Source organism: Pagrus pagrus (assembly GCF_965226575.1).
Source record: "Pagrus pagrus genome assembly, chromosome: 12".
NCBI classification, from domain to species: Eukaryota; Metazoa; Chordata; class Actinopteri; order Spariformes; family Sparidae; genus Pagrus; species Pagrus pagrus.
The window spans coordinates 16,320,998-16,335,223 of NC_140196.1; the positions used below are offsets into that span (position 1 = coordinate 16,320,998).

The 14,226-nt window shown below is 40.5% G+C and overlaps 1 protein-coding gene across 3 annotated transcripts in view; it reads right to left on the minus strand.

Moving 5' to 3' along the window:
• LOC311267056 (rho GTPase-activating protein 29-like) overlaps positions 1-14,226 on the minus strand; it is a 33,221-nt gene that overhangs the window by 1,968 nt on the left and 17,027 nt on the right. Inside the window, exons 1-19 of one of the 3 annotated variants that reach the window (XM_084369875.1) lie at positions 13,027-13,324; positions 11,963-12,059; positions 11,660-11,741; positions 11,341-11,401; positions 10,578-10,727; positions 9,329-9,393; positions 9,106-9,216; positions 8,465-8,545; positions 7,827-7,994; positions 7,462-7,599; positions 6,606-6,793; positions 5,095-5,264; positions 4,419-4,553; positions 3,529-3,627; positions 2,520-2,683; positions 2,132-2,320; positions 1,830-1,967; positions 1,332-1,564; positions 491-791 (exon numbers count right to left, since the gene is read on the minus strand). In XM_084369875.1, the coding sequence (XP_084226001.1) occupies positions 491-791; positions 1,332-1,564; positions 1,830-1,967; positions 2,132-2,320; positions 2,520-2,683; positions 3,529-3,627; positions 4,419-4,553; positions 5,095-5,264; positions 6,606-6,793; positions 7,462-7,599; positions 7,827-7,994; positions 8,465-8,545; positions 9,106-9,216; positions 9,329-9,393; positions 10,578-10,727; positions 11,341-11,401; positions 11,660-11,725 (2,457 nt within the window). In that variant the 5' untranslated portion in view covers positions 11,726-11,741; positions 11,963-12,059; positions 13,027-13,324. Of the gene's footprint in view, positions 1-490; positions 792-1,331; positions 1,565-1,829; positions 1,968-2,131; positions 2,321-2,519; positions 2,684-3,528; positions 3,628-4,418; positions 4,554-5,094; positions 5,265-6,605; positions 6,794-7,461; positions 7,600-7,826; positions 7,995-8,464; positions 8,546-9,105; positions 9,217-9,328; positions 9,394-10,577; positions 10,728-11,340; positions 11,402-11,659; positions 11,742-11,962; positions 12,060-12,595; positions 12,656-13,026; positions 13,325-14,226 lie in introns of those variants that run through there. The other 2 variants (XM_084369876.1, XM_084369874.1) reach the window with 2 other exon arrangements.

Here is a 14,226-nt window from a genome sequence, read left to right on the forward strand (position 1 = left end):
TTAGTAGTTCATGAATACACATAACTTACATAAATGCTTTAATATTCCTTAAGAGTACTCCAGAACCAGAGATATCATCTTTTTTTATTCCATGCATTCTACTCCATTTTCTAAACATAGCGCCAACATTACCCACAATGCTGTTCGACCACCAACAGTTGGAGATTCAAGTGTGTTATACTACGAGCCCCTAATGTAGCCATAAGCTGTAGCCTAGAGCAAGGATCAGTGCAGCTAGCGGTCCACACTGTGAGCTCAGCGTTTACATTGCTAACAAGGGAGCTTTGGACTGAAACAGGCTGGGGCTAGCTGGTTAGCATGCTAACATCAGTATATATTATAAGTCATAATGTTATTTTTTCACATTCTGTGGAAGATTTTAGTCAATTTAATAACAAGCAGGGTTGTCCTCAGCTCCTGAAGATTGCTTCCACTATAGCAAAACAAGCGTAGGCTAGAGCAATGAGATCACCCCTCCATCCCTCCTCACCTCTTTGATGTCCATCAGGGAGGTGGAGTGTCTGCTGAGTCGCTGAACCTTCTCTTGTGGTGTGAGTCTGGGGGACGCCTGTCCGGCTGTGGTGATGTCGGAGCCAGACAGAAGCGACATGTCAAAGATCGTCTGGAAGTGTCGCACCAGCAGCTCCACCATCAGGGCCTGGTAGGGGTAGTCTACCAGGGAGGACAGGGACACCTCAGCGTCTGTCTGTCGGGGTTTGATCAGCGTGGGGCCAAAGATAATGCCCAAGTTACTCGCAGTCATCTTGTTCTCCTCTGCCTGCTCAGTCACTCTGTGGGAGCAAATAGTGGTGATGAGTTTCATTCATAAACCACACATTACAGGTATCGTTCAAGTATCTGATCTAGGTTGTAAGGAATCAGAATCAGACACAGGATGTGAGTTAAGGTTTCACTGAACAAACTTCAGTGGAAACAGTCAGAAAGAAATGAAACCTGCCTTCACAAACTGTTAACGAGCCAAATCCCTTTTCTGTCATGTGATGATCGAAAAAGTCTCTGCAATCACTTCAGCAAATTTAATTCAAAACACCAAATACTAATTTCTCGGCCATGAAATCATCAAAGTTAAATGTTAAGATCACGAGAGTTCAATTTTCAATTGAAAAGGATTAGTGCTGGGGTCAGATTTGAAAACAAACTGGACATGACTATTAAAAGAACATGAGTTTTATGTAATTTCTGCTACTTCCTCTGTGCTACAGGGAAGTCTCTGTTTCCCTTTGTGGCGTATGAGGAAGTTTGTGAATCAGTGTATTTGTGCAGAGAGGGACAGACAGAAATCCTTACAATGGTCGAGCTCTGGGTTTTACCTGTTGAGATGAGCTATAAGGAAGCGCAGAGTCCTGTAGTTGGCTGTCGGCAGCTGTTGGAGAAAGTCTCTGATCTTGAAAATGACTCTGTTGAGCTGGACGCTCGGCCTGCCTTTCTCTCCTGTCTGGGTGCTTTGAGCTTTATCAGCCTCCTCCACAATCACTCTCTGGCACTCTTTGGCCAAGCCGATAACATCGTTGTAGTATCGATACAGGATCAATGGCTCTGGTAACTGGATACAGAGGGGAAACGGTGAAGTGTTTTGTGTTATTAGAAGTTGAAAATGTGTGAAAATACCACTACATGTGTAGTGAATAAAACGTTTGCTTAAAGTAAGTACAAATACATAAGATCACAATGTAAGTCCCAGGTTCAATGACCCATTTTATGATTAAGACCTTAACTCTTGCGATACTACATAGAAAAATATGTAACATTTGATAATTTAATAATAATTTAACTGATTTTCAATTGTTCAGTAAGAATTAAAGACCCACCTGTCTCAGGTAAAGTTTGAGGACATTGCTGATGTCATGAGGTGAGAGATCAGACAGCTCAACCAAGTCCTTCCCATTTTCAAACGCCTGACAGAGCTTCTCGACACGTGATTTGGCACCATTCACACGATAAATCCCCTGTCAGGAAAAAAACAGGTTCATTTTTACCATTATTTCCAAAACATAACCCAAAATGTGGTATTTAAGTTAAGAAAGTAAAATTTGTATCGCTTGAAAAAGCACTGCAATTCAAGATATCAAATGATAAAGATTAACTCCACTGTGTGAAACACTACGTTTACCTTGATGTTGAGTGCTCGACTCTCAATCTCAGAGGTGCACTTCTTGATAATAAAAGGGATACCATCTGGGCTGTTCTTTGATGCTTGGGCAAAGTCGATACCGAACAGGTGTAGTCTGCCTTGAAGCTTTTTATGGCCACACTGGATAGCAAGTGTCTCTAAACACTTCTTATGGCAAGCCAGGGAGCACTGGTAAAAGGAAAGGCAAAATATAGACAAAAAAAGGTCTTTGATTGATACTCGGATAAAACTTAATCAAGTCAGAAGCCAAAAGGCAACATGTAGTGGCTGTCTGCTATATTTACAAATTCTACTGCATCAATAAAACAAATTCACATTCGTAACATTATCATTTCTACAGCTGATGATAGAGTATATAATACCTTACCTCCTCACACTCAGCTCCATGGAAAACCACCAGACTATCACACTCTCTGCACTTAGATGGAGCTCGTAGTTTTCTCAACTTATGGGTTTGAGCAGCTTTGGACATCTGAGCATTTCTGAATGGACCAGGAGAACTGGCCGTCTCTGTCACCATCTCTGCCAGACCTGAAAAACCAGAGCCACTGATGAGGAAACTAATTTGACTGGTGACTTCAGCTTTGTTCTTATATAGGGGGGACAAATAGTGATCCTCTGTGAAAGCAATCAGAGAAGTCTTTGTTGATGTCACGTCACTACATACAGTAAATGCCAGCTTTGAGTAATTTCCTTCTCTGCTTGTTGACACATTCATTCAGAGCCTGATTTAGAAAATTCAGGGGTGTGACATAACAAAAGTCATGGACACTTATTTATCTATTAACCCTATTATTTAAAAATAATCCCTCCAGGTACATCAAGTCAAATTCTGCTATAAAAAGAGCCATTATTCTCATATTTTATGCATAAATGTAATTTCTGGTCAGACAGCACAACGTTACATGTCAACTCACAAGAAATAAAATAAATAAATAAATAAATAAAATTAAAAAAACATAGGGAAAGAAAGAAAAGGGCTGCTCTTCTGCCTTGATTCAAAATGACAAAATAAACATACAGACTGACCGGGACAGCTCAGCATAGATACAGGAAGTATAAGCAGAGGCCATACGCCAAAACTAACATGACCCCCATCTGTGCCGCTCCATTGAGTGTTAAAACATTTGAAGTAAGCGAAATCCACCACAGAGCCAGGCGCATAAAAAAGCACCATATATGATGTGTGCAGCAGTCTCTCTCTCTCTCTCTCTCTCTCACTATTTGTCCCTCCCTTGTTTAACTTCCCTGTCACATAAATGGACACACTGACTGGTTGTCATGGCAGACACAAGGCCAAAATTGGTATACACATTAGCATGCATCTGCCTGAGGAGAGGGGTTGGGCACATAAAACACACACACACACGCCCTACCATTGTCTGAGGGCGACGGTGGCTCTCTCTCATCCAGGTCATCAGCAGAAGACATGGTCCCAGTGGAAGGAGTCCTCGGCAGTCGTCGTTTAAAGTCACCTGCACATATATAGATACAAAAGTCATGAATCTGTACATAACAATGCTCAGATTTTCGAGCACGAAGACGTATACCACTGCTATACTGAGAGCAAATAAGCTAAGGTGCTCTACATTTGTACATTTAGTGTTGAGTATTTAAAAGCTTTGCACAGTGTGGCAAGTAGTTTCAGCTGCAGAGGGAAGTGTACCACCTAGAAATGAGTAATGTGTGGGTCTGTGGGGAAGTTAAACTACAGACGAAAAAAGATTTCAGTAGAAAGAAATAGATCATGAGTGCCTTCATCATCTTTTTACCTTTCGATACCCAAACACAATGGTTTTCGAAAATCAAGTTGTTTTAGTTGCTAACTATTTTTATAATCTCACTTAAAAGATGTTTTTATTATCTCTAAGTGACATGATTTGGGTGTTCAAATATGATTTCTCTCTATCTCTCTCTCTCTCTCTCTCTATCATTCCTTGTTCCTCTATCTTTCCAGAGTGTTTTCATTTAGGTGCACCCAATAATACATTTTAATTTAATTTCTTAACATTATGTAAACCGGATTGATTGGAAAAAGAGAAGAAAGTACAGATAATTGTTCTACTTCATTTAAATCGCAGCTCACACAACAAGAAATTGTGATAACCTCAAAATAATTTTTTGCAGTTACTTCTCTCTCTTTTTTTAATCAGAGCTGCTAAGTTTCAGGTACACCGGTTGCACTTGGCAGATTTTTGGGGCCCATGTGCAGGCAAACAGTCCCACCCTGGAGCCCTGAAAAAGGTTCAATGTAAAATCCTCCTACCTGGACTGGCAGTGGGAGAGTCCATGGACCTCGACTCGCTGCTGCCTCCCGCACTCTCCGAGTCACTGCACATCCCTCCCTGGCTGCCCTGACTGCTGGAGGCCCAGGCTCTCAGCGTGGCCTGATTTCTCAGCCCTGCACAAAACACACAGACCACCAGTTACACACACGCACACACACAGAATAACAAGAAAGAAAAATGCCTAAATTTCCCGTTTAGGGATTTTCTTAGCATGAGATTCAGATATTTTCGGAGACAGGTGGTCACACAGATATTCCAGACAAGACACAACTTTGACTGTTTTGATTTTAGTCATGACTAAATTTCCATGACTCAATATACAGGGAAAGTCCCAAAACGGCTCATGTAAAGATAAAAGCAGGTTTGCAAACTGATCTGACCAACAGATAGCCTGCCAGCTTTAGCTGGGGATCATCTAAAATACTTCATATCCATGTTGGGAAAAAAAACATGACCTGAGGTTAACCTTAAAATGTCAGAATAAATAACTTGACACAATGTCTAAAAGTGCTATTTCTATCAATGACTGACAGATGTTACAGTTAAAATTGTATGTATCAAAGCGGATCTTCTCTGAAGTCTGCTGGTGTTCATAGTAATTGTAAATATCCATGTGATCATTTCTTGAGTTCACATTAATAACTGAGCGAGCACCTTGTATGTCTGTGCTGCTGTTGGACCTCCGCTCACTGATCTTTGCAGGTCGGTGTAGTGGACTGTCCACTTCATCTCCGCTCAGCGGGTCACAGGAGGTGATGGACGCCTGCGACAGGTTGCCATGGGAGGAATGAGTGCTGCCCACTGACCTTTTGTTGAAGACAAACCTGGGGAAATACAGTAGGCATTTAAGGTTACATTTGATGAATCTGCCGGTAAGAAAGATTTCTATTGTCCCGGAGCTCAGCATTATTGTATTACACAGTGTGCAATAGTCTGTTGTTGTTGATCAACACCAGTGATTCAACTATTACTACACCAGGCCATTCTGGCTTTCATTTTCTGGCATGTAATCTGTTTTGCTAACACCCACCACCAACACTCCCAAGAATTTATAACTCCTTGGAGCAGAGTGCTATGAATAAGCAAGCATGTCACATTTCAATCTGTTATGCCAAACTCTGACAACAGTATTACTGAGAGTAGTTTGGCAGATTATATTACCTCTTCTTCCTCCGCTGTATTTAGCCACATGATTCAATTCATTGGAAAAGAAAAAACATGCCTTTTATTAGAGCGCATGTTTCTGTCTATTACACGCTAACCTAAGCTGTACTGGAGACCACTCAAAGTCTTCGTAATCCCAAACTTGCAAACAGATGCTGATTAAAGCCATTAAGTCACAAATACTCATTTTGATTTGTTCTGAGTGACCTCAATGAATCTTCAGAAATGCTAGTGCTGAAGGCTTTGCTAAGAATGAAAGACAGGATTAGGAACAGAAACTGAAATGAGTCCAGCCAGCAGACCACTTCAATATAAAATGTCACGTTAAAGGCGTTTGTGGCTACCCAATAATGGAAGTACGAAGCACTAAATTGGGTCACAATTGCAACAACAGCATCATTAATCTTACCATTAACATCGTACTAAGAAAGTAAAGTTGCTGTTGCTTGTTTTCTTAGTGGTAGTCAGTGTGTGTGTGTAGGAAGCTGATTCTGACGCTGCTTTGACAATAAGTAGAGTCTTAGGGACAGCTTCAAACCAGAGCCAAACTCTCACGCTCACAATCTCCCCTGCTGCATTCTGCCTGCGCCACAGATATTTCCTGAGGAAGGGCAGAAAATTCAACACGCATTCTGTCTCTCCTCGATTCTCTCTCTCTCTCTCTCTCTCGCTTCCTCCTGCTCTGACTCACTGTTACCTTTGCTGAAAGAAGAACTAGGCTATGAGCAACTTCTAAAAAGGGACGGGAGTGACTTAGAGATATTTTGTAACAATCGACTCTAAAACTGAAGGTTAATCTCAAACAAAACTCAAACCACAGTTGAGCTCATTTTAATGGCCACATGTGCAACAATCTGTGATGACTGTGTTTAAATTACAATAAACCCTAATAAAAGGATTGCCACAAGCTGATTTCATAAGCTACTCACTTAGAAAATACTTGCACAAAGCTGGGGGGTTTAATTCTGACTTTGGAGGTATTGATCTACAGTCTTTGGTACCTGGTATTGTCAGAGGAGATGGAGTCTGAGTGCACACGCTCTTTAGGCAGATTTTTGGGAAGGTTCCGGACAAACTCAGCGTAGCATTCACCCGGTTCGTACAGCTTGGCACTCTCACTGAGGTCCTGGTAGTGGGCGGGGAGCGACGCAGTCTGCGCCTGCTGCATCTGAAACCAGTTCACCGTCACCTGAAGAATGACAGATTGTTTAATGAGTAAGTGAGTGAGCGAATGATGTCTGACTGAATAAATCAAAGTGACTGTAAACCGATAAAACAGAAATACAGGCAGACAAACATTCTTGCATATACTGTGGTTTCTATTTTTCCCATTCAATATAAAAGAAACTGACAGTTTAAATCAGAAAATATTTAAACAGTGACTAAATAAACAGGATTGAGAACCTGACCAAGAATTCTGTACAAATTTCCAGTACTTTTCTTGATCTGTTTTCAATAGTCAATGCTGTGTATGCTTTAAATTAGCTTCTATTTAATCTCAATATAAGTTATTGAATCATTTTGTAATATCATATAATACATTTTTTGATCATATGTATTTGACGGATATTCACAGTCATTAAAAATATAGGGCTGCTTTATACCATGTTAACAAGCCACGGAAATTATATGAAAGCATTTCAAAAATAGATTTAGAGTTGTTGTGTAATGTCCCTTTATTATAAGATCTTTCAATTCAATTGAAAGTGATAAAAAGTCTTGCCTTGTTTTATTCATGTGTTTTCAGTTTTTGGTTGCTAGCTTCTTTTTTGTTTATCAAGCACTGATCAGTCCAGTTTCTTCTCTCATTTCATTGTTTTGTTAGCTGACTGCTAATATTATGTACTGTCCACTCACTGCTTTGAGCGTGAGGTCACACTGAAAGACCATCTCTCGGATCTGCGTGAGGATGGTGCTCTTGGCGTTGGCCAGATCCATCTTCCTGACGCCTGCGTCAGCCAAACAGCTCTGGTACTGGTCCTGGGCCTCCTCCGCCTGACCACAGCAATGGATACAGAGAATAATGTGAGAGTGTGGATGAAATTCTGAATTGCAAAGTAGAATGAGCGTGCAGACTGCAAAGCACTGCTGCAAAGACAGATTTTGACAACAGAAAGGGTGTCAGAGTTTCTACTGGCGCACAAGGACATGCTATTATTAACTGGCTTATCAGGATATGTCATACCAATTATTTTCGCCCTGTCATTTTCTCCCCTGCCTACCTTCTGCAGAGCCTCTTCCTCCAGCCTCCTCTTCTTCTCAAGCTGTTTGTTACCAGCATTGGACTGCTCCTCCTGGGAGCGGTTGGTGGATGACTGGGCTTTCTGGTACTCCTCTCTCCTCTGGGCCTTCAGCGCTCGCGCTTTACGCAATGTTGCATCTGCCTCTTGCTGCCAAAACCACACACATCAACCACAAACGCTCATGATATTGAAATATGCAAGTGTGTAACAGTTATCATGAATATAATCAGACACACCTTTTACGGTTAATTAACCTTCCATGTAAAGTGAAACAGTAAACAGTGTAAAAAACAAGGGCATTGACAATTAGTGAAAGGATAAGTCCATGAAACAAACAAACTCTAAAGAGCTAAACAGAAATAAACTCTCGTTTCGGTCACTGGTGACACAAATTCAACATCTATTATGTGTACGAATCGTATACGAATCAGGAAACTATACTGACAGTTATCTGACAATCACCTGGCTGGCTGATAAACCTAGCTGTGGAATGCTGCTGTTACTGCAGTAATGCATTTTGTTGCTCTGTAGTGCACAATGAGAGACAAACATCATTGCTATCAAGCTCAATAGCGTGTATCTAATAGTATGTATCTAAAAAGCGACTTGTTACCAACCATTTTCTTTTGCTCCCTCTGCCACTGCTCCTTGATGTCTTTCCTCAACTTGTCCAGTTCATTCTTCCGGGCCAGAAGAGGCTGGGAAAAGTCAACAATTACACACAATTACAAAAAGCCTTTTTTGGAATAAGTTTGTTAATTTAAGCTTTGCACTGAAGATAAGACATAAGGATGATAACTATATCGGAGATGCTTGTGTCCTTATCAGCAAGTACTGTTACAGAATATTCCTACTGACTAGAGGATAACAGGAAGGCTTTCTGACTTAAACTGCTTTAAGTCTTGGGCAATGTTTTTACAAGAAATGACAACATCCACAAGAGCCTGAGAATAGGCGGATTACAAGAAAGACTTGAAAGATAAGAATTACTGAACTAAATGCAGGTTCATCATGTTAAAAATTGCTAAATTTTGAACAAGAGGCACAGTGTGCGTTTTTTTCTCCATAGTCAGAATAAATTTCACAACAGGCCTTGCAATGTTATATTTTGTGCACTCACTTTCAAAAGAAAAAAAATATATGCCCCTGCTTAGTGAGACATTCATGCCTATGAAATGCTGAAGGTTTGACGTATCCAACCGGTCTGAAGTTGAATGAGGTAAGTGTTTCTTCAAGGCATTCCTTTTTGCATTCTTACCTGTATGAATTTATTTGTTTGAAGAGCCATTGCTGTTTGAATAAACAGCTGTCTGTACTCAATGTCATTCTTGAATGTGGAAACATAGATATCGCTGAATGGCATGTAGTCCTTGGAGAAACAAAATAAAGAAAACAACATCTGAAAAATAATTTCAGACAAATATTTTTCGAAAACAGTTTGATACTAATCAGAGTTTTCATCGTAAAGGGTCTTCTGTTACCTGTTGACTGGCCAGCGCCTTGGCAGACTCTGCCATTTTGGCATAATTTTTGGCATACTCAATGTCTGAAAGAAAAAAAGGGATAAGGAATTAGTTATGTCTGTAATCACTGCCAGCTGATAATTAACTATTTTTTAGAAAAAAGCATGTGTGGTGTATTTCATCTAATTGCACAATGATGGCCCCAAACGAACACAGATTACCCATGAGCTTCGGCTCATACAGGAACTTATTGTAGTGATCACATCACCCTTCATATTTTAGTACATACTGGATATTTAACACAAACGCAACTGGAAGAATTAATCGATTTAAAGGAAATTAATTGCCAACTATTTTGATATTCAATTGAAAATATTTAAATATATTATAATATTTTGGTTCCAGCTTCTTAAATTTAAGGAATTGCTGCTTTTCTTTGACATTTCCATTTGTAAATGCAGAGTCTTTGGATTTCAGACTGTTGGTTGGACAAAAGAAGCAATTTGAAGAACATTTTATAGACTACAGGATTAACCAATTACCTGTGAAAATAAGTTGCAGCCCTATACATCAGTACTAAGTAGATGTTACTATGGAAAAAACAGTGAGGCTAGCAGGTAAACGGTTTCTGCTCAGACTGCAAAATCAATATAGATCATTAATATAGGCCCGCAGCAGGACCTATGGATCCCAATTCACTTGTAGCCTTCTACAGGCCTATTAGCCAGAGGGTTTGCTTGTTAATATAGTCAGCTGAAGCATAAGCATACATAGACTCCATCAAACAGTGTATAAGCATATATAGTTTTTAACAATTCTAGATGTTTTGCAATGGCCGATTCTCATATTATTTTGATATTCCTGAACATAACTGATATTTGATATTACTGCAATAAATGTCTCTGCATTTTGATGAAATGTGCCTTAGGGTATACGGAATGAGGCCCTTATTGCTTCTTGCCTTATTGACTGCCTTATTACCATGACTAAATGGCTTTAAAGTGAGCACAAACTGTTCTGCCACCTCTGAACCCAATTATCAGTCAAAAGGCTTATAATCACTCAGGGGTCATATTTGCAAATGGTTGTGTCAAACACAATTTATGGATATCCAAGTCGTGTTTCAACTGCACTGCAACACAAGATAAGGCCATTTTTACCACAGAATTCCAGTCCAAAAGTTATCAATCAACACATGCTTTCACATAATATCAAGTATAATATCTTAATGCAGCCCAGTGCACTGTCAGTGATGTCCATGTCTTACCCATAGCCAGTCGTTTCTCCATCCAGGCCAGAAGGTCTTTAATATACTTGGACCAGGCCTTGGCGTAGAGTAGAGCAGACTCCACCCCGCTGTCATTCTTCTGAAGGGTCAAGTCAACTTCTTCCTCCCGTGACAACGGCACCTCTGGGCCTGAAGAGTGAGCAGTGGAGTCGCACACATCAAAACAAAGTAAAGCTCAACACATGGTAACAACAAAGTGTTGGATTGGTGTCTCTCAGTTCTACTATCCCAACAGGTGTGTGTGGGAGGTAAATGAGAAAGCATACTGAGGTCAAAGTTGGGAGTGTAGGAGGATATGAAAGTGCCGGGCATCTTTTAAAGTAATCCAACATCGTTATTTTCTCTTAACTGGTTAAACTGTAATACACCTCTCCCAACCGCCCGCCATCGGATTTAACACAAACCCCATGTGTTTCCCATCCCACACGGAACTACTCCTAAACAGGCAAGGAATGTCAGATATGTGGAAGGCGAGGGGAAAACGAGCAGCTAGTATGAAAAAAGAAGCAGAAATAACAGGGGTGGAAGCAGAGGTTTAAGGCGGGTCTACCTCAGGCATTCAAGAGTCCAAAGCCTTAATCACTCAGCTAACTCACAGGCTGACACTCCAGGGTGCCCCGGGCTACAACGCCACCATTAAATGCTTTGTAAAGCAGCCATTAATTGCTATTACATCTCAGGATTAATTTATTTCACACCCGCACTGCTTAGAGGTAAAATACGGAATGTGAATGAAACTTACCCACAAGGTCACTTTTCTCTGAAACATATCCCTCAGGATCCACAGAGAGATTGTCAAAAGACTGTGAAAGAGACATTTCCAATTATGAGGGTTAAATAGCAGACATACAATCAAAGTTAGACATCAGAAGCAGCTGGGTTTTCAACACCCCAATTAAGTACAGAAAGCAAGTCTTTGAGGCTTTTTTAAATGGAGGCGTGGTAAAATTGCTGCTTTGAGTGCACCCTTTTGAAAACTGCCATGTTTGAAAACAAAGCTTTGAAAACAATCAAAAAAAATTGCTGGCTCAAAAGCTGGGAGAAGAAAGATGGTGTCTCACCCTGCTTCTTCTGGTCTGGGGGATCCCCAACCCTGAGCCGCTGTCCACATCTCCCACGTCTCCCATAAGGAAGTCAGAAACTCTGAGGAGTAGATGTGAAGATGTAAATATATGTCAAAAATACAGTTGGATTACAAAACAAAAATCAGATCAACAATTCAAAAAACAGACACGCAAAGGGCAAAAAGATTAACTCAAGGTTTTAAAAGATTGGGCGAGTCAGCTCAGCTTTTCTTGGCTGTCACACCAAAAAGTAATAATAAATCTTGTGGTGTTGAAAAGGTATACAAACATTGTACTCACACATTGCCGAATGTGAATGCCAAAGTGTCAATGGATGCGTGTATCTCGCCAAATATAGCTTTTGTGCTTTCTGGGTTCACTTCCTTGAAGTTAACGCCTGTGGAGAGTGATAAAATACAAGAATGTCAGCCAAAATGTTACAAACCAGCTTATCTATACTCAATCATTCAACAAAAGTATTTACACGACTAGGCCGGTTTGTGGCTGGGCGATGAGTTCTTAAACATAAAAATCATAAACAGACATGGACAATGGATCAAATAAATGACATGTAAGTTAAAACAAACAGCTATATTTATTTCTAAAAGCAACAACCATGTATCAAATGCAAAGTAAATGTATGAAATTTGCCACAAACATCTTTTTGCTGTTTTCCTTTTGCAATCATAAGTAGTAACAACAATAGTTAACCATTTTGCTTTTGTGAGGAGTGGTTTATCGCCTCTTAAAGGGCTAAAGTAGTTTCAGGTAAGTGTTGACATTCTCTTCGATGAGAGAAGGAAAGTCAAACTCCTGGGTGGTTAAACAGGGTCAAACGTTTTAAAGAAAAGGCTATGCAAACAGCTTAAAAAACACAACCGTTAAAGCAGAAGCAGTCTGAGGCAATGACATGTGCAGTCCATGTCTTCCTACCAAATCAGAAAAGTCTTCTTCTGAACAGCTTCAAGGATCTTCAAGGATGGATATTCAATGAATATTCAGAAACAATCCCAGATTTTCCCTTGTTTGTTCCACTGAAGTCCACAGGCCATCTTCCATGTTAATCATGCTCAGAAGAGGTAATCAATCGAAGACATTGCTTTTAGGTGTACTTCCATCAAGATGTCCACCGACTATAGAGCCGCAAGGCCACCGACGCTTGATAAATCTTTGAGTACGAGATGTCTTGTCAGGAAACGCTTTACTCAGCAAGAAGGCATTTGCAGAAAGCAGTTGGAGGAACCAAAGACACAGCAGTGAAATCCGAATAAGCTGAGTACTTCCTGTCTGCCCGCAACAGGAAACACTCACACAGCTTGAGTTCTGTGACATGTAACACTACAGACTACCTTGACAACACTTACCTTTTCTCTATGAAACCTGGCATCATTGTCTAGTAACTGGGACCACAAAACCTCAGTTGCTGGGGAAAAACAGCCCTAAACAGTCCCAGTTCCCAAACTGCTTTCTAGCTTTTGTGCTTCCATTTTCTCTTCATTAGAGCAAATTCGATCCATGTCAGTGGCGGTTGGGTAATTGTAAAGTCCCAACCTAAGACGAAGCACAGCAGGGTCATGGCATCCTGGGTTGGGGAGGCAACCCCACGTTCCAGGGAGACTCTCGAGGACACCAAGAGAAGAGACTCAGCGATGAAAGCCTCCCTGCCGTGCACCTCCCTGGCCCTGAATGCTAGCGTACAACTCTGCGCTGACTTCTTCCTCAGGACATCCTGTGGGTTTCATAACAATGATTCCAGAGCTCTGCCCCCCTTGTCACGATTGAAATATGGAAACTGCATCATTCAAGTACAGGGGCCATTGTTTTCTCATGCTTGAGCCGTAACTCGGACAATTAACCCCTAAAAAAAAATCCTTTAGTGAGTTAAAGAGTGTCTGATTTTCTGATTATTGAACTTATGTTGATTTTCTTTGGCATGACGGGTCACTCATGAGGCGAACTAAAAGTACAACTGTGTTTAAATGCAGAAAAAAGTGTAAACAACATGCTTTCCTTAGATTAATCAAATAAATCTACAACATGTTTATCTACATAGGGACAGAAAAATGCCTTTGACATGCACATACAAGATTGATTGCATTAAACAAACACACTCTGTCAGCTGCCAGCATCTTCCCCTGACAAAGGGTTACACAGAGCAGGGAAAGAATTTCAATAAGTTGTGGAAGTTGACACTTTTATTGCAGTGCCCTGCAGTTTTTCAGTAGGAGGAGGCAAAAATGAACACTCTCTCAAAATGTGACCAGGAAAAGAAAAACATTGTCTGGGTCTGGTTTTGAACCAATGAGAAGTCCGTGAAAAGATCATATCTTTGATGACACACAAACAGAGAAAAAGTAAAGGCAATAAAACAATAGGCGTCTCTGTCTAGCATGAAACCCTTGGAATTAAACGACTGAGTGGAGCTGAACATGTCTCTTAACATTTTCAGGTTTATTAAAACTTGCCTACAGTCTCAGACAAAAACAATAGTAAGAGAATAGTTGGTGGATAACATCTGCATGTAAATGGCATTTGAAACTGGTTAGACAACCATGTGTTTGGAG